The following is a 23715-nucleotide window of genomic DNA, read 5'->3' as shown; positions in this document are numbered from 1 at the left end:
AATAACAGATTGATTTACATGAGGTAACAAGGTCATCATTTTAGTCAAGGTAATTTTCTCTGTTATGATTTTCGTTCAGATTTTGTTAACTTTTAGGGTCTACATGTGTTTGTTGCATTATCCCTTAGCACATTAGCATTATAATGTAGTGTACACTTTCTGTTACAAATTGAGCCCTATATGAGCACACTAGTTTGTACTGGGGCGATGGGCCACTCTGTGTTTCGCGATATACAAAAAAAAAAAAATTCTTTGTCGATCTTGTTTTATGTATTTGTTAATATGAACGATATAATTCATATTTGAATATTATTTTCCAACTTTTTCGCTCATTACAGTATAGGTGGCGCTGTCGCCAGTAGGTTACGCGTCAAAAGCGGCGAAGAAGACAATAGACATGGCGATGTCCTGTACTGCACTCATGCCGGCTCGGGTACTCGTCGCTTTAAGGAGAAAAACTCTTGAAATTAATAAAGACATCTGGTCAAATTGGACTTTTGTAAGTCAGTATAGGACTAAAACGGGTGTCATCCATAAACATCGCCACTCTCCGCCGGAAACTGTTCACAAAGGTAAGATGCATGAGATCATCATGCGAATGACTAATGATTCTCAACGCACGCGCATTTATATTTCTGACAGTACAGTGTCATTTGCGTACAGGTGGTCCTGATCTTCTCCGAGAGTTTCCTCAACCTAAGAGCCTCCTGTACACCACACTGTCCAAATCCCTGGGTCTGTCCGATCTGTCCCAGTACATCCAGTACAGCTGCAGCGATGGGGAGGTCAAGGTTAGACCCTCTCTGGGACAGTTGCTTAACATTGCAGTTATGATAAGACTGTGTCTAAAGAGCTAGTATGACCTAACTATACTAGCAGTTAGTTAGGGGTAATCATTCTCACTTTTCGGTTTCAAATTAGACTACATTTTTATGGAATGGACAGCACATGGTTTTTGGTGTAAAGTAAACCAAATCATTTTTATGTTTTATAATATGAGTAATGCCTGCTCACTGATTGGTCTCTGATCAACCAATCACGATGAAGATACCGCCCCGTAACTAAATCTAATTGAGCTTCAGGCATCGGTAACCAACCTTTTTATATTTTTATATGCACATTTATGTTCATGATAGCCTAAACAACTTATTATAAACTTAATAATATCAAGTGATATTCAGTGTTATTTTCAAGATCTTTCAGAGTTGCAGAACAGGTTTTTTTATTTTTTTTAAGTTTAATGCCCGTCACAATGGACATCAGGTGTTAAAAGATATCAGCAGGATCCTCTTGAATTAGTTGTGTGTCAGGCTGTGAAATTTGTGCAAGCCTATTAAAGCTAAAACACAGACCTGCAAAAACACTAGTTCACAAACTCTAGTTCATTTATATAGTTAAAATATGAGGATTTTTATTTTGCTTAAGTTGTGATGTCAATTGTAGTAGACAAAAAAAAATTGCTCTGTGGAAATAATTCAGGTCTAAAAGTTATGAACTGTCTTAGTTAAAGAAAAAGAAAAAACGGGGGTTCTGGGATTTAAAAAAGAAAGAAAAACAGTATATAAAAATGTCAATATTTTTTTAAATAAATACAAAATTTGATATAAATAAATCGATAAAATAAATAATTGTTTAAAATAAGTTTGATATTAGTAGATTTAAAAAAAAAATTACAATGAATTATAAAAGTAAAAAATAGATTTAAATAAATTAAAATTAGATTTAAAAATAAATAAACAAATAATACACACTACAGTGCTATAGTGAGTAAAAAATGGAAACTTCATATTTTCCACTTAATATATTACACATATTATTTATTACAGTATAAATTGGGTCTTTATACATAATTTATATGCATACGCTGCCTTTTAAATTTTAGGATGGGGTCCCTCACCAATGGAATGATCATATATGGGGGGCCTGTGATATTTTAGGCTGTGTTCACACTTGTAGTTCGTTTTGCTTGGCTTGTTTGGTCCGGAACAAAAAGACAAAACAACATTTTATCCTTCGCGTTCAGATTGGCATTTTAAGACCGAACCTAAAGGCATAGGGATGTTCACAACCTGATCGGTCGGCTTTTATGACGATTCGAGACGGAACTTACCCAACATCCAAAACAATGCTGTGTTCTGGGCTAAATGCTCTCGTTGTATGTGCGTAACCTACATATGATGGTATTTTGACCAGCAGCTTATACAATATGTAAAGGAGTCAAAACAGCATTAGGAATCCCTCCGTCACACACACAAACCAAGATCTGCTGCGAGGAGACATGGTTCTGTTGCCTGAACCGAACTTTGATGGGCAAACTTGCGATATGACGAGAATAAACAGGTATGCTTGAGCATTCTGTCCTTTTTAGGGTCGCATCTTGTGACATCATGTCTGTTTTTTTGTTAATTTTGATGTCTTTGGTCATTGTTGTGTTCATATTTCAGTTGAGCCACACCGGAGTTCAATTGGAAGCGGACCAAGACCCATCTATTCTGCGTTCTCTGTCTGTTTGTTTGATGCACCAGGCTTCGGATGGCAGCGTTCACACTTATTCAAATGAACCGCACTAACAGAGCAATCGCACCAGGATTCGTTTTAATCCAACCAAACATGCCGAGTGTGAACACACCCTAAAAAAATCCCTGGTCTGGACAGCTCATTCAAATAAAGAAGCATGATGAATATGGTAAAACCGTTGTATTTGTTGTACACTTTATCACAATGTCTTTCAGAGAGCAACAGTCACCCTTCAGTGGCCCGTGAGGTTGGAGGCGGAGGGCTTTGGGTCTCGGAAGCTGGAGGCCGAGCGTCAAGCAGCAGCTGCAGCTCTCTGTAAACTCAGAGTAAGTGTGAGCTGTAGAGTCACTTCATCACCTCCACCATAGCATATACTCATAGAATAGGGAGCCTTGGCAAGCTGTTTTGACCTCCCGAAATGACCTCCAAATGAACTTTTCATTTTCAGCCTGATTTTGTTTGAAATGACGTCACCAGTTTAATCTTCAATTTAGCTTGAAGTATATTTGGGCCTTAAAGGAGAATTTTTGGAGACTGTCCCACTCAATATTTTCCATGTAATGGCCATGAATGGGGACGCAAAAGCTGAATAAAAGTTTTATAAAACTAGTCCATAATACTTGTGTGCTATATTCCAAGTCTATTAAAGCCATGTTGTTATTCCATGATAATCTTCCCCAGTTAATGACTTTAAGTCCTCCTGTAGTCAATCATTTTATCTCTTAAAACTCACCATTGATCACCAAAATTATGCATTTAATTTTTTTTTCTTGGAAAAAAATCACTTCATGCCTTTAAAAAACATGGTTTGTCTTAAAGCATATTAAAAAAACACCCCATAGACATATAAACAACATTAAAAGCTTGATTTTCACCACAGGGGGACTTTAAGAATGGGATAGTATAGTGCAAGAGTTGTATGGACTCGTCTTTTATGGTGATTTTGCTTCATGTTTAAAGCTCAAAAGATTTGGTCTCTATTTATTGTAATTTCATGAAAAGAGTATGGAAAACAGTATTCAAATTCAAACATTTTTGTTTTTTCTCTATGTAGTATAGCCCATGGTGAGGTTGTATCATTTAGCATTACTAACCATTCAAATTTAGTTTGTTTTCTGTGCTGTTTAAAAAGATGGATGATTTACAACACTATTTGTAGGTTTAGTAATCCTGAAAATTGTGCATTGTGTCTTTAGGAGCTGGGAGTCCTTGGTGAAGGAAAGCAACCATCCGTAACAGGAAAGACGAGACCTAAAGGGAGGCCGACATCTCTCTGGGAAGATGAAGAACAAGATGATGAGTCTCTGCCTTTCCAGAAGAAAACACAGAAGGAAAGAGCCCAAGGGTAGTCTAAAGCTCTTCCTGAATACTCCACCTGAGTTATCATTTCAAGTTCATCATTCCAGTATATATTCAAGTATATAGATGAATGAAATGTGAAAACAAAAACATGCAAATGAGATTGTAGTCACCAAATGATAAAATACTTACAGGGCCAGGTCCATTTTGGAAGTACAGACACGGCACAAAAGGTGTAATCACAATGTGCCAAGTATTAAATGACAATAAACATGAAGTGCAATCTAAAGCAATTTACATTGGAATACATCACTGACAGAATATTCTTGAAAGGATTGGCACTTGTTAGTGATGTAGTAAGCGAAAGCAATGTGCCTAATTAATGTTCTAGTGATTTTTCTGTATTTCAAAAAGTGGATGGGGCCCAGCAGTGATCCCTGAGGTACCCCATTTTGTTAGCAGATGTGGCTTGAGTCCTATTTGGAGGGTAATTGTTTCTCATGGGGACGTAAGGTATTTTCAACATTTACAGAGGCTAATTGCCATTTTTATTGCCATCTGATTCCAGAATGTCAGTGTTTTTCTCCCACCACCCAAGTAAAAATTCCTGGCTAAATTACATGCAAGAAGAGATCAATCCAAAAGTCTTATTGTAAATATTTTTAACCACTGTCATGCACTGTACAGTAATGTGCATGCATTTTAAGTATGAAGTTTTATTACAAAATTGTTGGATACTGTTAAAAAAAAATATTACGTCCCTGCTCCACTACTTGTTAAGAAGAAAAATACATAAGACAACAAGATCATGTAAAGTTATTGAATTGTCATTATTATGGCAGCAACAGGTATGGAATAACATTTTACAATTTTCATTATGGACATTTATGTAAATTAGGGATTGTACGACATCTGCTAGTCAACCAGGTAGCCAGGTAAGATGTTTACTTTTTGTAACCATGCAAATTTATTTTTACAGACATCTTCGTGAAAAACAATTGCTGTCCTAATTGGCTTTTGGTCTTTGTTTACACTGGCAAAAAAAATGCTTTGGAGATCAGATTCAGAAATCCTTCATCACGTTGTCACATGCGTCCAATTTTCCATATGATTCAATATATTACTCTCACATAGATATTTGACACATTATTTGATACATCATTGTTGTACATGTCTGTGCATTTGGTCTGATCTCCATCTGTATCTGATATTTGATATGTTATAGGCCAATAGAAGAGGATCCGACGGTGACTGAGGCTCTCTCCATGTTTCCAAAGCCGAGGGCACTTCTGGGTAGTGTCGTTCAGGTCGCCACATCATCCTGTAGAGTCAGAGTGAGTTAGAAACTGTTATTGACCAGCACACACATCTGACAAAAAGACAAAACAAACATGTTACAATACAGACCAATACGCTGATAAGTCCCAAAAATCTGTTTATTGAATTAACCAGTTGTTGTGCTTTATATGCAAACCAATAACCCGGAAAAGCAAGTAAACCGTGTTTACAAGACTTTATAAAAAATCAAGTTATTCCATGGTAGTGATGTTAAAACTTAATAATTTGTTTACCTGAATGATTCCATTTGTTATGCGAGATGTGATGTTAAATAAGTAAGCTCTAAACAGTATTTAGACCGAACCACTACTTTGGCAGCATGAGATGACCCCTTTTTTAATTTCTTTGCCAAATATTTCTTCCTCCCCTACCACTAAACACTCGCTCTGTTTGGATGCGCTTAAATCCACAATAAGGATGCTTTCCTGCACTTATCCCACATGTGCACTTCAATAAGCCAACGAAGCGCGGTTATTTATAAGCCGGCGAAATCGGTGCAGAAAATGTTGCTGTGTTTGGTTTACGCTTAAGCTGTTTATTCCGATAAAGGACAATGGGTTAACACATTTCCATGACCACATGCATTGTCAGCTCAAGCATAATCGGGTTAAGAACGTGCATGTAAACACACTCATTGATTTTTCTTTTTCTCCTGTTTCGTTTCTTTCCTTTGTGTTTCTGTTTCTCTGTTCTCCCGTGTGAAGGAGCTGCTTCAGTACAGAACGACTGGTGGGACGGTGAAGACATGCGAGTTGACCTTACGCTGGCCGGAGGAGATGACCTTTACCGCTCACGGCCGGCGTAGACTGGAAGCGGAGTCTAAAGCAGCAGCACTGGCTTGTCTCCGGTTTAAGGTTGGTTTGTGTAGGACAGACACTCAGCAGATTATTGCAGAAGTTCAAGCAGCTTCAAAATATGGATGTGTAAAAAAGTTATCGAAGTAAAAGTTTACGGTAAAGCAGGAGTTTTCAAAGACAGTGGGCATCCCTTCTAACACAACATACATGATTGGGCCCCCTCACCCCATTTAAACTGCATGGTATGAATTACATCTACATAGATTCTTAATAAAGCTATGGAAGATATTCAGTCAAGAGCAGTGAAGGAGTTTCTTATTCTTTTGTTGTTTGATTAACAATAATGACAGGCCTATATGAGGCTGCTGTCACTTTAAGACCTTATGCATGAATCTGATATAATGATAATTTCGCTTAACTGTTTACTTTCACTTTAGACACAACTGTCCGTGTTTATGTGAATACTTACCAAGACGGACATTTGACACACTAATGTGTGTATTTGACTGTTGAAGCGCAATAAGCCGTGAGAGTGAACCGAATTCAGTAGTCTTGTGCTTCGGATGTGCGTCACAGAAAGCCGCCTGTCGGTGCCGAATCCAGTTCTCTTTCGCGGTTTATTGTGGTTTTCGTCAAGCATGTCCCGCTCTTTCTTTTCGATCATCTGTTTCTTTGCTGCTCTATCGTGTTTAAGCAGTCCTGTGCTGCACAGATATGTTTACACACCGATAAACTATATAGAAAAATCCATTGACCAGCCCTACTCCCCCGACAAGCTCTTGTGCCCCACACTTGGATGTACTGACAATTTTTATTTTATTTAAAAGACATAAATCAAAAGCCATAAAATCAAAGCCATTTGTCTAACCATGCTGTGTTCCAAATTTGAAGTTGGTATCACAATTTTATTGCTTGAAGGTTTTAAAGTGCCATTTTCTTTTAATAATACAATGTCAAATGTCAAAACGGTTATTTTTTTTTCTTAAGAGTGTGAATTATACCTAAAATATATTTTGATGAGGAAAATAGGGAATATAAAAAGCAGGCAAACTGTCCTGCCACCACTTGACGGTTAACAGGCTTTGGAGAGTGCTCACGAGAGTAATTTGGTCATGAATCCGACTACACTGGTCACACTGTGTGTTTACTTGTGCGTGCCGCCGCTTCAGCAAACGCTGCTCTGATCCGTCCCACACTTGTGCTGAATCTTGTTAGAAATGTGTAAATACAAGTTATGTTAACAAACTTGTTAATTGAATTTATGAACTTTTAGTTTTCATATTTCTAAGATAGCAAATCAATTTAAGTAGCAAATCAATTCCCATAGTTGTGAAGTAACTATTAGTAACCCTTACTTCCAGTTTCAATAGGAAGTACTATGCTTGTCATCTAGCACCAGCACTGATATTCACCAGCTGACTGGTTTGATTATGCCCACAGGAACTGAAGCTTCTGGATGAGCAGAACAACCCTCTGACTCACGCCAGGTACCATCAGCAGGAGGTGCGTGAAGCAGGCGAGAGACACAGACGACCCTGCCGTGTTGAAATACCCAAGGATCTAGAACAGAGGATTCAACAGTACCTCTCACAGGTGACATGCATGAGAACTCACTCTGGACTGAGGCTTTGGCCAATCAGTGTTTCACTTAGCACTAGGTACATAATGGATAAACATTTCATAATTATGTATGTTCGAATATAGATGAACACAAATCATTTTCTTGTTATTATATAGCACTGTTAAAACACAACCAAGGTTGAACCAAAGTGCTTTACATACAGATTCTATAAAAGATAAAAATAAGAACACGCATAGACAACATATAAAACATCACATCTAACCATTATAGCCTACCGACATTAAATGCACTTTCAACAAATTCTTAAATAATGACAGTGATTTGGCAGATCTGATAGATAGCGGCAGCTCATTCCACTCCCTATTACTGCAAAGGCCCGGTCGCCTTTATGCAGGCGATTTGTTCTAGGCACTTTAATAAGTAGTTTATGATTCTCTGAGCGTAATGTTCTAGAAGGGTTGTGTGGGGTTAGAAGGTATGCTGGGGCATGGTTATTTAACGATTTATATACAAATAATAATATTTTATATCTAATTCTAAAATGGACCAGTTTATACTGCCAGTTTAGAGACTAATTTGGTTACACTTTATTTTAGGGTGACCAAGTTGCATTGTATTTACTCAAACAAGTACCATATTGTTCTGAATATACGGTACTGATTAATATTAAATAACCACATGTACTTACTATAGTTACAGTTAGGGTTTGGTTTGGGGTTAGTTACTTGTAGTTATGCATAATTTTCATAAAGTACATGGACTGTAACCTTAAAAACAAAGTGTTACCAATCATTTTTATTTGGATTAGTTTTTGGATATGCTTTGGCAACTCCATCTGTGTTTTTATCATCGTTCTGAATATGATCTGAATGTAGTCTGACAAAAACGGGATTTTTCTCAGCTTTTTGCTCAAAATGTTGCTTTGTTTATGAACCTTCCCCACATTCAAGTGTTGATAAAAAAGGAAAGCAGAGTTTAAAAGCAGAGTGTCTGTTCTTTCTTTTGATATTGTATGTTCAGATATTCATACAACGAAATATACCGGGGCCATGATATTTTAAAAAACTTTTTTTTTTTTATTGCTGGCGTGCGAAGAATTAATGAGCATTAAACTTACTTGACAAAAAGTTTTAGTAAAATGGTCCAGAAATGGACAAGAAAATGGGACCTAGCAGTTAAACGTGAAACATGAAAAATCCACCAGCGCAATTACATAACTTTTTGATATCTGTTTTAGCATCCAGTGGAGGCTGAAGTTCAGAAATTGTGGGATGAAGAGGAGCAGCTATCAGTTCAATCGTCTTCCATCAGTTCTGATGATGATGATGAAGACTTCATTAAAGATGCTATTACTAATAAGCCATACCGCACTCTGCGCCCCGAGGAGGAGGACAGTCTCAGCGACCGCCTGCTCGGCCTGTGGATGGGGGCGGGGCCTGGGCGAGGGGTGGAGCTTCCGGTGGACTCCTATAAAGAGAGCCTGCTCGCAGCCGTGAAATCTTCACAGGTGGTCGTGATTGCTGGAGAGACGGGCTGCGGGAAGACCACACGGATCCCACGGTTCCTGTTGGAGGGGTGCGTTAGGAGCGGAGACGGGGCCAAATGCAACATCCTGGTCACACAGCCTCGTCGGATCAGTGCCGTGTCTGTGGCGCAGCGTGTGGCGCAGGAGATGGGACCTGCCCTCCGCCACTGTGTGGGATACCAGGCAAGAACATCCCAAACATTTCTGTCCTTTCAATCTGTTCAGAAATCTGTGCTTTTTTGCTTTGTCAAATGGTCTATTTTTTAAAAGCATGTTTTTGGTTTTATTATGTGATACAAATGATATTATTGCATGAGTTATGATTTGTTGACATTGAATTTTGAATCAGTGTCATAACTTGATCTTCCGGTGTAATGGAAGATCTCTCTGGTGACGTATGTAGGTCTTCTCCAATCATTTAGTCTGCTTAAACCCCGCCCTTTCCTTAGTATCAACACACACATCCATTTTGAAGTCTCATCTCAACATCCAATCAACAATTGATGGATAGAACCAAGTCTCTGCTCATACTTTCTTTTTTCAGAAGTAGTTGATTTCATTAAAGAAATCTATGACCTTGTTTTTCCCCATGACTAAACGAGATGACACCAACATCTTAAAATGATAACTGATTATATCAACATCAATTGACAACTAAGACGAGACTAAAATGTAGTTTAAAAATAAAATAAAAACTTGACCCAAATCTCCCTTTGTTTTTGTTAAATAAAAGAGGCAAAACATTACCGACTGTTTTTAACAAGCCACTATGAGCTTCCATGCCTTCAGATTTCGAGAATTTAAATCCTCCAATCAGAGCTTTTCTTTTAAAGGAACACGTTTTCTACCCTGTGTTGTACTCAATATTTGCAGTCCGCCAACTGAAATGAAAGTGTTATTCAGTCGGTCTGTGTTCTGTCTCGAGCCGCTTGTGCTGTTTGCTGCGACTAAATCTGCGATCAAACCTTCAGTGGGGAACTGCAATAAATCCAAACACGGATCTCGACTATGTTTGCGATTGTGTTTGCTTAATAACTGCACTCACTCTCTGTAACAATACAAAGTCTTTTTGCTGTTGTTTTAATAGAAAAACATTAATGCATTTTGGAATGAGGATTTCTAGGAATTTCACTGTTTTAATTTTTATGAAAATAAGTTTTAATTAAACTTAAATTAGACTAAAACTAGACAAAAAAAACAAACAAAAACAGGACAAGGTCAACTAAATGTGATAAAAAGTACATTTGATAGGAATAAGATTATTATTTTAGTATCATTGAGATCCTATTATAGTTTGTATAAATATTTTACCATATTTATTTGATTTTCTGTTTTCATTAGAATTTTTCTTAAAGATTTTGTAATTTTGTTGTATTATATATTTTTTAATATGTCTGTAGTTTTATTAACATTTGTTTTACCGTAGTTGTTTCAGTACACAAACTAAATGAAAATGAGAAATGTTTCCTTTGTATCTTTCTAAAAACAAATACGTTTTATTTCAAGTAAAAAAAATGTTTTTATGGTTTTAGTGATTGTGTGAATGTGTCCCAGCACTCTCAGTGACAGGAAGGGCATCCAAAGTAAAACCTGTGCCAAATCATGTGTGTGTGAAGCGGACCCTGCAAAATGAGCGGGAATAACGCTAAGTGAGAGAGAGTCCTAGTTAACTATGATAACTCTGCCTTAGAGAATATTATTTTATTAGCACATCACATTTAGGATAGAAAAAGTTACCTATCCCTGAAATGCAGCATTTTCTTGAGACTTAAACGCATGTCTCTGGCTCTTCCAGGTGCGTCTTGAATCTCGTCCTCCTGAGCGCAGTGGTGGCGCTCTGCTCTTCCTCACCGTCGGCGTCCTCCTGCGGAAACTACAGTCCAACCCCGGTCTCCAGGGCATCAGCCACGTCGTAGTGGATGAGGTCCACGAGAGAGACGTCAACACCGACCTGCTTCTGGCCCTGCTGCTCTCAGTCCTGAAGCAGAACCCAGAGCTGCGAGTGGTTCTGATGAGCGCAACCGGAGACACTCGCCGGCTGGCTCAGTATTTCGGCGGATGCCCAGTGGTGCGTGTGCCTGGATTCATGCATCCGGTGCAGGCGAGGTATCTGGAAGAGGTGATGACAGAGATGGGTCGACCGCTACTGGAGAAGAGCAGGGAGAAGAGGAACGGGGCGGTACGTTCAGACGAGGGGCTGAAATATATGATCTGGTTTGGTTGTGTGGTTCATGCTGTAAGGATTTTAAACCACAGTTAAGAAGGTTTGCTTTTATTCTTCGTCTCAAGGAAGAAAAAGACGTCGCTCCTGATCTTGATCTGGTGGCTGATGTGATAGGCCATATTCACAGATCTGGAGAGCCAGGTAAAGCGGATTTTAAGGGTGTATTTACACTCTGCCACTTCATGTGTTTTGTCTGATAGAAAAATGCAGTTCATATCTGCTGCTTTTGGTGACATGAACTCTTGAAGTTGCATAGTGTGGGAATTGAAGATCGGATTCATAATTGTTTTGTGGAGATGCATTTATGTGGTCAATTGAAAATGGAACCATTAACAAATTGAATGGCTATTTGATCGGAGAAGACACATGAAGTGTCAAGTGTAAATAGGCCCTTTATATTAACACTTTGTTAAATGGATTTACCAGTGTTAAACATTTAGTTTGGATATGTTGACAGCCATAATACACACACACACACACACACACACACACACACACACACACACACACCAGCAGTTCTCAGGAAAACTATTTTACTTAAAAAGGTTATCGTTGAAATTCTTATGAAACCATATTTTCCCACTTCAAGCTCAAGAACCAGTGCCATAATCAGCATAGATATTAGGGGGCAAAAAATTTAAGTTGTAGTAACTTAATAAAATTGTCTTTAACTTTTGAAGTTTGGCGGTGGGTTTCTAGTTCCCAGCATGCTTTGCATAGGACTGGATAAGGAGAATAAATGTTGAAATTAAGTGTTATTTTAAAATAAGTGTTGTTTTAACAATCAAACATTTAAAAGAGTTTGAAGTTTTCATGGTTACCATTGTGCTTGAAAAGTAGGAAGGTAAACGCTTAGCAATTAGATTTCCACATCAAAGTAGGCGGAGCCTCAAAGACAGACCTACCTATTTATAATTTATTTTATCATAATATGTATTTTAATATAATGATTAAATGCTTGATTTTTTTAAATTTACTGTACAATTATATGTATTATTGCAATAGTAAGGTATTTCTTTATTAACCCCATAAAAGTATTTTTATTAATAATAATTGCAATTGACACAAATGACAAATAATATTTTTGTGATTTGCATTAGACACTTGACTTGTGTTTTTTCCCCTTAATTATGTCAATATTAATTAAAAGGGACATAAAAGGCAGAGTTTCCTGAAAACAAACCACACCATTAGAAACAAAAAGGTTATATATGGAACCTTAAAGGGTTCTTTCTGTCAGGCACTTAATATATAGAACCTTTTATCATAGGATCAGTTTATGTATTTAGTTGTAACTGATTAATGTTGTTTTAATTCATTTAATTCAGAAATTACCAAATTAAAAGAGTAATGTGCAATCATTAATGAGATTTCTCCTTATATTGAACCTTTTTGGCATAGAGAGTTCTTTAAAATTGAGGCAAGAATCCTAGAGTTCTATATAGAACCTTTTTTTTTCTTTTTTGAAGAAGAAGAAGAATACACATTCTTCCATAGCAGACGTTAAGGGTTTAAATGTGTCTGCTCAAGCTTTTGCTCTCCTGTCTGGTCTCTTGTATTCTGACTAACAGTGTTTGCTCTGTTCCAGGTGCTGTGTTGTGTTTCCTCCCAGGATGGCAAGACATTAAAGTCGTCCAGCAGAAACTGGAAGAGAGAGCGGCTTACAGATCAGGCTCACAGATGATTTTACCGTGTAAGCACACCAGCTGCAGCTTTATCTGATAGAAGATCCTGCTGATAGAGGTGGAGGATGATTGATACAATACCTTAATTTTATTAAATATTTAATAATGGCAAATACAGTGATAAACTCAAAAAATAATATACTTTTATATAATTTTATACTTTAGCATAGGAGCTAAGATTTTATGTAGCATCTGCGGGCGTGCATCTGAGACCCGCAGTGTCAGATTAATTGACTGCTGCTTTCACACTGGCAGTTTATTTCGGAAAGGGGCACGGTTCGCATGAAAAATCGCTAATGTGAACGCTGTCATGTGGTCCCGGGTGCGCACTGGGGTACCGAACCCGAGACTACCTGGAGGAGGCGGTCTGAGTTCGGTTGCTCCCGAACCGTGCTGCGGTTCACGTGTATGTGAAAGCAGCACTTGTGAGAGTGCACACTCGTTCAGGAATAAAAGTATCCTGCACATGCGTTTTAGCCAATTATGATGTATTTAGTTAAATAAAGCGCATGTAGGGGATGATAGTGTTGATGATTTACCTTGGATACGAGCAAGAGTGATCCTGCAGTGTATTCGCGCATAGTGCGTGCAATCAGGGAAACAAATTTGGAAATCCACGGTCTCCTTTTGCAAGGAGCGGAAAGACACGACACACACACACACACACACACACACACACACACACACAAACCTGTGTTGTTTACTCAGCTATGCATAATAGCACCATATTAATAAAAAACACAATATTTTCAATATATTGAAAACACTTGATATTGATAAGGTATAGCTATGAAATATGACAGAGTCATAGTCAGAGTGTTAAGTCCAGTTAATTCATTAATTCATCCTGACCGTTTTCAATACTCGCAATTCCAACTCCTGACTCGCTCGCTACGGTGGTTTTGACGAAACAAGATGTTTTTTATACTGCCAAGGGCGTGGTAGCTCGTACCAAGGGCATGGTTAGCTGGAACCTGCTTACGTCACCCCTTACGTCACGAACCACCGCAACCACCAATAGGAAGATTCAACTGCTGTAGCCACCGTTCAACCTGAAGAGGGCAGCACTCAGATGTTTTTACACCATATATTGTAGAATTAAAACACTTTATACCCAAATGTCAAAAAAGTTACTCTAATCAATGAACAGCACTAATAAAGCCCCATTCTTACAGATCATTAACTAAAAAAAGGTTGGTTTAGGATTTAGTGACCCTTTAATCAGCCAAATGGACACCATTTATTGGTCAATGCAGAAAGTTTATATATGATATATTTATATATTTAAATAGGCAAATCGAGCGCTGCAGTGATGATGTATTTTTATAGGCCAGCCCATAAGTCAGCATCAGCCTGGTTCCCTTGACTAAAACCCAATAGGATTTTTCCATTGGCGTTTGGATTATTGCAGAAAATAAGGTCTGTGACTAATGCCAGGTTCAGACTACACGATATTTTTGTCTTTTGACCCCTGAATTCTTTACATGTCGTCAAAGAGTAAACAAACAATGGCCACCGAAGCGGCGTTCAGTACTCACCGGGTTGTGGAAGCGCCACTGCTGTTGTTCGCCATCATTTCTCTTTTCTCACTCTCATGGTCGTCCCTGGAGGAAACATCATAAAGGCAGGAGTATTGTTGCCATAGCTCTATGAATCTTTCCTCCATTGCATAATTCAAACTAGCAGCACCAATACAATCGTCTCTTTCGTTTCGCCATGTTTGAAAGCTTTGTATGGAGCTTCTGTGCTCCTATCCACAGATGTGACGGAAACCGTCGTAGAGGAGCGATAAAAAAATAAAAAATGCTAGTCTTTTTGTCGGGGCGTCGTAAAGCATCGCAGACGCGGCATGGGTTGTCGTCCACTATGACTCGCTATACGAAATGTAACAATCAGTTCTAAAATCGTGCCAAAATCGTGTAGTCTGAACCCGGCATAAAAGTTCATTATTCCACAAATGAACACATAGCCTCTTGTTAGCAACCACCTTTTTTAAGACAAGTCAAATCTTAAAAAATATCACCAGGGAGTATTACTGATAAATAAAGCATTAAAATATCTTGAGCTTGTCTCTTGGGCAAAGACGTCATCTCTACAGCACTCTATGGCTATGATATCAATCAATCATGTTCAATCAATCATCAATGTGCTTTTGAAAGTCTGGACAGCAAAAAAAACACATGAAATCAGATTTAAAAAAAAAATCTGATTCAAACCAGATTTGTAGGTGGTTTGAAATGCTATTCCAATCAGTTTTTTTACAGATGCTTTTCACGCTCTGACTGCTCACATCTGATTTCAAATGGTCTTTTGCGTCACTCTGAACAAAACTCACAACTATAACGTCAAAACTGGTGAAAAATTTCGGAAGTACTCGCACGGTATTCAAACGTAATGTCCAAAGATTTTGCCCGTGATTACAGCACAGAACACGGAACATAATAATATATATCTCCTCTAGTGGTCGACCGATATATCACCTCAGCCGATACGTTTTTCAAGTTAACTTAAAAGATATGTTAGAAACGGGACTTTTATTTTGACGGGTGGCGCTGAAAACGGCAGCGCCCGATCACACGGCACTCACATTATCTGTCTTCATTAGTTTAAACTTTACGGTCTTTGTTTTAACAGTCATATCTAATATGTTATTATATATAACTGTTGACGAAGTTAAATGTGAAAAAATATAGCCTTTGCTTTTATTATTTACATTTACATATCTTTTTTGATCACCTCACTTGCAAATATTAGTGTGGACACTGCCCGAAAAAATCTGATTTGAGAAAGAATCTGTTTTGCCTGCAGTCTGAACATAGCCATAATCGTCTGGTTATTTGCCGTAACTGGTATATTGATTGATTACTAAATCAAATCATTACTTAATATTTGTCTTTGACTACTTCCCATTCATCGGTGAATGAAATGCATGCCAGTAATTTTGAGGACATGCTTTGACTGTTTCTCCTGCAGTGCACTCCAGTATGGCGGTAGCGGATCAGCAAGCTGTGTTCCAGCACCCTCCGAAGGGCCTGCGAAAGATCGTCCTGGCCACCAACATCGCTGAGACGTCCATCACCATCGACGACATCGTGCACGTGGTGGACGCCGGCTCTCAGAAAGAACAGAACTACGACCCCAGAACAAAGGTCCTTTTCCTCTGCTTTAAATTTGGCATGCAGTGGAAGTCGTCTTTCCTTCCCTGTTGTGCCGTATATCCGAGTCAAACTGCTTCTCAAACAAGAACAAATGCAGGGCGGGGCTTGATTTTGTCTGTGGGGAATTGATTGGATGGTTGTGGTTTGCTATTGGCTGATCTCATGTGAGTGACAGGTTGCCCTTCGTTATCAGAGAAGCTGCAAATTATTTTGATTAAAGATTGATGCACATGAATTTAAAACGATAATGATGTGCACGGATAAATCATTTATTATAAACTGTAATATTCCATTAAAAAAAACAAGATTTGTCAATTTTGATTTCAATATGACTTTGAAGTTATGAGAACTCGCATAGCAGTAAAAGTAAAGCTGTTGAAAGCTGATTGTTTTGTGTTCTCAGGTCTCTGGTCTGAACACGGTCTGGATTTCACAAGCAAACGTTACTCAGCGACGAGGAAGGGCAGGCCGCTGCCAACCTGGACATGCCTACCACCTCTACCCACGAAAACAGCTCGACAGCATGGGCACGTTTCCCATCCCTGAAATCCTGCGCACCCCTCTGGAGAGCGTGGTCATACAAGCCAAGATCCACTGTCCAGATAGCAAAGTGAGGGAGCAAACCCATGTTAAAATCTGCTTTCTTGTCACTGTTTACACTTTGTAGAATAACTGTTTTGATCTACTTGCTTTTAAATTCAGGAAAGTTTTGTCAGTTCTCTACATAGTCAAGATCAGATGATTGGATTAAAAACATTTTCATTCTTCCTCATGCAGGCTGTGGACTTCCTGTCACAAGTGCTCGACTCCCCAGACAGGCAGGCAGTGAAAGTTGCTGTGAAGAACCTAATGGAAATTGGTAACGGTTTTAAATGTTGCTGGAGGTAGAGCTGTCAAAGTGAATCTGTTAAATCATGCAATTACTTCATTTTGTTGAACAGCATTTGTAGAAGACTTGTCCAAACGGGTGCAATATTTTCAAGAGCAGCAACAGTGTGACTGTCTAATTTACATACACACACTTGATTCATACACAATCAGTAAAATATGGAGAAAACCCATTCATGTTAGTTACAGCATGATCGTATTTCATCTCTCAATAGACTGACATACTGAGGTGTTTCTAGATTTATGTGTTTGTATTTGGCCTTTTACAATGTGACAGTTACATTGACTTGCAGATTTAAACCGATTGCTCCTGTTATCAGACAGGTTTCTTTTCTAACGTCGTCTGCCTCAAACACACAATGGTGGGTGGAGTTAGAGCAAATAGCTTCTGCCAACAATGCGGGCTATTAGAACTTGGTGTAAATTAGACACCCGAAAAAGATTTCCTGAGTACCACATAACATTTTTAAGGATAATGTATCAGTGTTTCCCTAGTAGAAATGTTTTTTTTTTAAATGAGTATTTTTTATTTAAAAAGATTAAAAATAAGTTTTCTTGTTTATTTCTTAATATATTTTATTTCTTACATAGATACTATCCAAAAAGTAATATTTATGTATTACTAATTATAATTTTTGTTTTCATTTAAAAGACATTTAATTAGACATTTAATTTAACTTAATGGCTTTAGTTTAGGTTTTAGTTATCGATGATAACCTTGCTTGAAATGCTAAAGTGCATTTTAAAACCATGAATCTCAATGCTATAAATGACACACACACACACACACACACACACACACACACACACACACACACACACACACACACAAGTCAACACCTCATCATATTTGCATAATTGTTCATCTGAACAGATGTCGTTAGCAGTACTTTTTTTTTTTTTGACTAAAGGATTTTCTTGGCAATTTGTTCTGATGCATGAAAATTACCACCACATACAAAATAGACGCAAACACTCTCTGTGTCTGTCAGGTGTGCTGGACGGCTCAGAGAATCTGACTCCGCTGGGACAGCGCGTGGCCTGCATGTCCTGTGACCCGCGCTTGGGCAAAGTCTTGGTTCTCTCAGCTGTGTTTTCCTGCGTTCTTCCTATTTTGTCTGTGGCAGCCTGTTTGACTCGAGATCCCTTCTATAACAGCATGCAGAACCGGGCCCTCGTCTCCAAGGTCAGAGAGTCTGTTTGTCTGTAGTGGCATTCACATGTGTATCTTTTTATCCACACGAGTTCTCTTTTCTGTGCTAATATGTCGGGTTCCTCTCTGTAGGCCAAGAGCGCTCTGAGTGGGTCCAGCTGCAGTGATTATCTGGTCTTCAGTCGAGTTGTTCAGAGGTGGAAAGAGCAACAAGGCAAGGAGAATAAACAGGAGTTTCTGGACAGATATACTCTGTCTGGAGCCAGTTTGCGGTTTATACATGGTGAGACATGATTAATCTACAGTTGTGCTCAAGTTTGCATTCCCCTCGCAAAATTTGCAAAATGTTAATATTTGACTGGTAACGGTGGTACTGTATAATTATTGTGTAATTAAGTATTATTGTATAAATAAGTATAATTACTGTATAATTTAATTTGAATAATTTGAATGTTAGTATTTGACATAAAAGGTGATGCATAACTCTAAATAAGTTTAGAAAAAATGTCAATATATAGGTGAAAAGGTCAATTTAAGGTGGCAAATATTGCACATTAATTTATCATTTCTGTCACTACTGTGAACTGACCACTGCATAGAATATAAAAAATATGAATATCTTCGTGAGTCTGCTGTCAACAACAGGCCTAAACCAGCCATTGCACCAGCACAAAAACTCAAATCAGTAAAATATCATCTAATTATTATCAACAAAACGTTTAAAATATCGAGATATATTTTTGTCAATATTGCACACCCCTAATGTACGGTATTAATTTTGATTCAGGTCTTAAAAAGGTCTTAAAAAGCCTTAAATTTGACTTTGAAAAGTGTGCAGGAACCCTGTTTATAAATTGTGCAGTGGCCATAAATGGTTTGTGTGAAGACCATGTGTCAAATGCTCAGTCAGTTTGATGCTGCTTTTAGTCATTTTGGAGACATAGTAAAAAAAACAACCTTTCTTTTGTCTCTTAAACAGGCCTGATGCAACAGTTCAGTGAAAATTTGGCTGATGCTGGACTGTTGGATAATTCTGCTGAATGTCTGCGCCTCTCGTCTCATCTGAACCAGCACAGTCAGCAGGAGCAGCTCCTTAAAGCAGTGCTGGTTGCTGGCCTTTATCCTAACCTCATACAGGTACCACACACCGTTCATATATACACTTCTAGATAATCTATATATGCAGGACATTTTATGTGACATTGATTTTCCAAGAAGATAATTTCAAAACTTTTTTTTTAAAACCGATTCATGGAAAGTATTGTATGAAAACTACTGCATTTTGTTTTGATGCCTGGTTTTATGTGGACAAGCCGGAAGCTTATGATTTCACTGTGTGAATTGTATTCCCTTATAAAACAGACAAAGGATTACATATTTGTAATTGCTGCTCCCAGCACAAAAAATAACCCCTTGCTTTCTGCATCTGGCACAATATCTGCATAGGTGCATATCTATTAATAAAACATCTGAACTTTTACCAAGGTGAAAAGAGGCACAGTGACCAAAGGTGGAAGATTTCGTCCTGAAAGTCTTTCATACCGTACGGAAAGCACTCCTGTGCTGCTGCACCGCTCCTCTGTCAACAGGTGAATATAATGTTTAGAGTCAGATAGAGATATTAATAAAATTGCTAAATCGACTGATTGACATTGACATCTTTTTTGCTATTTATCTGTATAATGTTCGCTTACGATTAATTTACCTCTTCACGTGAGAAATTAGTAAAAGGCCTGTTCACACCAAGGATAACTATAACGATAAATATTTAGTTTTAAAACTCGTTCCAAATGTAGAAGACTGTGGATTCTTTTACATTTGGAACGATTTTTAAAACTAAATATTTATTGTTATAGTCCACAACTATAAAGATAAAAACATAGAGAAACAACATCTTTGGAATCATTTAAAAAAAAAAAAGTCCAGCTATATAAGAGAAAAACGACGGCAGCCAATCAGAATCCATCCTGCTTTAAATATCTCGGGCATTTAAGGCTACATGCGACACAACTACAGAACGATATAGTTCGCTTGTGTGGACGCTAATGTAGTTATCTTTCCTCATTACGTCACCACCTTGCCTGTGCTGGTGAAAATGTGCATCACAATCTTCATTGCAGACATGATTCTTGTTCTGTTCTGTTGAAGTCATGTGTTGTGTGTCGTTTAGGGGAAATCAGAATCTCCCGAGTCGCTGGCTCACGTTCTTCTCTGCTATGAAATCAAATGATCAAGTCTTCATCAGAGACTCTTCGGTGGTTCATCCACTAGCGTTGTTGCTCCTCACAGACTGTGACCTCAGCGAGAGAGGTAATGAATTCCTGCCATTACCACAGAGTTGGATCTAGTATTCTGATCATTATTCTATGGAAAATTGTTTCCGCCACGGATTTAAAAAAAAAAACAGTAATTGCGACTTTGCTTGCAAGTTTATATCTCACAATTTTACCTCTAGAACATTTTCAAGTTTATATTTAACAATTGTGTGTTCATATCTCACAATTCTGAGGGGTTTTTTTCTTTCTCAGAACTCACAATTCTGAGAAAAAAATAATTTATTTATATAGCGCTTTTTACAATACAGATTGTCTCTCATCAGCTTTACAGAGATAACAGGAAAATAATGCAACAAAGTTTGTTACCAGAAGCAAACAGTGTCACAGTCCAGCTTAAGTTCAGTGATGTTTCAATACCTATATTTCTTTATTCCGTGGTGGAAACAAGCTTCCAGATTATTCACTTCATACTGAAATATAATGCAGTGGTTATATATTGAATTATTAAATTTTTTTTTTTTCTGGAAGTTCTGGAAGATCGTGTAGAGGTGGCATTACCTGGTCATACACTCATACGATGGGAGTTTTCTCCTCAAGTCTGGGAGTTGCTGTGGGACCTGCGCACTTCCCTACAGGCCATGATCCACCGCAATCTTCGACCCTCTGAATGTGAATCCAGCTCAGACAGCCGGAAGGACAGTGAGCTTATTGGCTTATTAGTGGACCTTCTGAATAACACCGGCTCAGAAGCTAGCAGTGGTCAGGATGACTTCAACAACAGTCTGAACTCCACAGACGATGAGAGAGCTGACAGTTTTTAATGGACACCTGGCACTGTAAATTAATTGAGAAAGATGTTTTTCCATTCCAGCCAAACAGTTGTGCATATGACGACGGTCTGGGTAAAAATTGTGTAGTATGAATCAAACTCTCTCCTGTTAGAACACAATCATACGGGTCACGTCGGGGCATGCTGACTCAAACTGCTTGAATATTTATGAGTAATTTAAATGAAGTAATTTAAGTTAAAAGAACAGTGACATTTCTCACTAGTCTACTATGTAATACATTTTTGCACAAAGGTCTTTTCACAAAGAATAAAAGAGAGTTTGAGAGACATAGAGTAGTCTATTGTCAGTTAAAGTTATGAAAGATGTACAGATCCCATCCTGCAGCATTGAACTCAACAAAGAATCTTGTATTGCAAAATCAGGACCCAACAGATTTGCGTCGTGGCCACGTTGTTTCTACCATTGCAATGTTGGAACTATGTAGAAATGTATGATGCTATAAGATTGCACCTTACCAAATTAAAAAGAACTTATACATTTTTTTTTTACAGTAACAAACAAGGTTTCTGTATCTTTGTGGAACAAGCCCAAACTTCATTAGTATGAAATACATTATTTTAGGGCGCTTTCACACCTGGTTTGTTTGGAGCGTTTGTTTTAGAACCTGGTGCGTTTGAATGAAATGAATGAATGAAATACACTTTATTGTCCCCAAAGGGGAAATTTGTGTTGGACTCAAGGTGTTTACATTGACATTGAAACATTCAAATGCATACATTAAAATCACTAGTATTATAATAAATAACAATTCCTATTCACACACATACATACACATACATTTACATACACATATATACACATCATTCATCATTTAACAATTTAATTGAAAAAGGGATAAAAGACTTCTTAAAACGGTTATATCTACACATCGGAAATCTGTATCGTCTTCCAGAAGGTAACAATTCATACTCAGTGTACAGAACATGCAATGGATCAACCACTATTTTATGTGCTTCTCTCAGGACCGATTGTTCATATAATGACTCAAGAGACAAAAATTCTTTTCTCCCAATGGTCTTCATCGCTATTCTAACCAAACGTGCAAGCTTCGACTTTACCTGAACTGTAAGGTTACCAAACCAAACTGTAATGCCATATCTGACTATGCTCTCTATAACTGCCTGATAAAACAACCACATAATTTTCTGGTCAACTCCATAAAGTCTGAGTCTACGTAAAAAATACAGTCTTTGCTGCACACGAGAACAAATTATATCAACGTGAATCCCCCAACTAAGTGTATTATCCACGTAGATACCAAGGTACTTATAGGAACGTACTTGCTTAATTGATTTTCCATGTAAAAGCACTGGTGTGTGATCACCTATTGATCTAAGATCAAAAATCATCTCCTCAGTCTTTTCTGTGTTAAAAATAAGATGATTTAGATCACACCACTCTGCAAACCTTGATATCACTGAGAAATAAACTGACAAATCATTCTTCTCATACAAAAGACTAAGTATCGCTGTATCATCTGAGAACTTCACTATAAAATTGTTATGATCACAACTTGAACACTCGTTAGTAGGCTATACAATGTAAATAAAATCGGAGAACTAACACATCCCTGTGGAACGCCTATACTGATATGTTTCAACTCTGATAAAGTATGATTGACTCTAACCTGTTGGGTCCGATTAGTCAGAAAAGAAAGATACCACTTAATTAAAAAGGAATTAACATTGAACATCTTCAATTTCTGAATTAAACGGTGGGGCTGAACTGTATTAAAAGCAGATCTAAAATCAACAAATAATAAACGTGCATAAGCTTTTGGATTTTCCAGATGTTTAGTTATATAATAAGTCACAGTGTTAACAGCATCTTCTGTACTGCGGCCCGGCCTGTATGCGAATTGTAATGGGTCAAGTACAGAGTTAACTTCAGTCTTTAAAATAGAAACGATATACTTCTCAAAACTTTTCATCACACATGATGTCAAGGCTACTGGCCTGAAGTCCTTATTATCACTTGAACCTGTTTTTTTTTTGGTAATGGAACAATAATAGATTTTTTCCATAGATCAGGTATGACATGAGAATCCACAGATTGCTGAAAAATTGGGCACCATGCCACAGTTAGTTCTTCGGCACAAGATTTTAACAATAATGCCGAGATACCATCAGGACCTGTGGACTTCTTGGTACACAGTCGACTGAAGATTGAACAAACTTTCTGCTGGTCCACAATGATCCTATCAGATGTGTTCTCAATTACAAGTGAATCCAAAGCTTCTCTACATTCCGGTGCACAGTCCTGTGTGTCAAACCTGAGGTAAAAGTCATTTAATTCATTTGCCTTCCTCAGGTCATCATTAGTAATAAGACGGTCAACCTTTGTATTCATATTACTCATAATTTTAATGGTGTCCCATAATTTATTAGAATTTGTGGACATAAAACTCTGTTCTAAAATATCT

At 37.8% G+C, this 23715-nt stretch overlaps 1 protein-coding gene across 3 annotated transcripts; it reads left to right on the top strand.

Moving 5' to 3' along the window:
* The first annotated feature begins 371 nt into the window (after window positions 1-371).
* dhx30 (DEAH (Asp-Glu-Ala-His) box helicase 30) lies at window positions 372-21791 on the top strand. 3 transcript variants are annotated; one of them, XM_077240437.1, is made up of 20 exons: window positions 372-572; window positions 664-791; window positions 2733-2843; window positions 3714-3862; window positions 5042-5150; window positions 5859-6008; window positions 7392-7544; window positions 8771-9241; window positions 10854-11237; window positions 11348-11423; window positions 12871-12975; window positions 15941-16116; window positions 16529-16735; window positions 16903-16984; window positions 18006-18199; window positions 18299-18449; window positions 19146-19303; window positions 19652-19755; window positions 20337-20476; window positions 20971-21791. In XM_077240437.1, exons 1-20 carry the CDS (start codon window positions 398-400, stop codon window positions 21261-21263), a joined length of 3516 nt encoding a protein of 1171 aa, XP_077096552.1. In that variant the 5' UTR covers window positions 372-397; the 3' UTR covers window positions 21264-21791. The 3 variants fall into 3 exon arrangements, with proteins under 3 accessions (XP_077096552.1, XP_077096619.1, XP_077096553.1); XM_077240504.1 differs by having other exon boundaries at window positions 470-572; window positions 648-791; XM_077240438.1 differs by lacking the exons at window positions 372-572; window positions 664-791 and adding exons at window positions 1900-2340; window positions 2445-2645.
* The last annotated feature ends 1924 nt before the right edge of the window (window positions 21792-23715 follow it).

This window comes from Siphateles boraxobius, unplaced genomic scaffold (genome assembly GCF_051911475.1).
Source record: "Siphateles boraxobius isolate OS27281-9 unplaced genomic scaffold, OSU_SipBor_1 1, whole genome shotgun sequence".
Lineage (NCBI taxonomy): Eukaryota > Metazoa > Chordata > Actinopteri > Cypriniformes > Leuciscidae > Siphateles > Siphateles boraxobius.
Note: the sequence above shows the minus strand (reverse complement) of the source record. Positions and strands in the feature narration are given on the sequence as shown.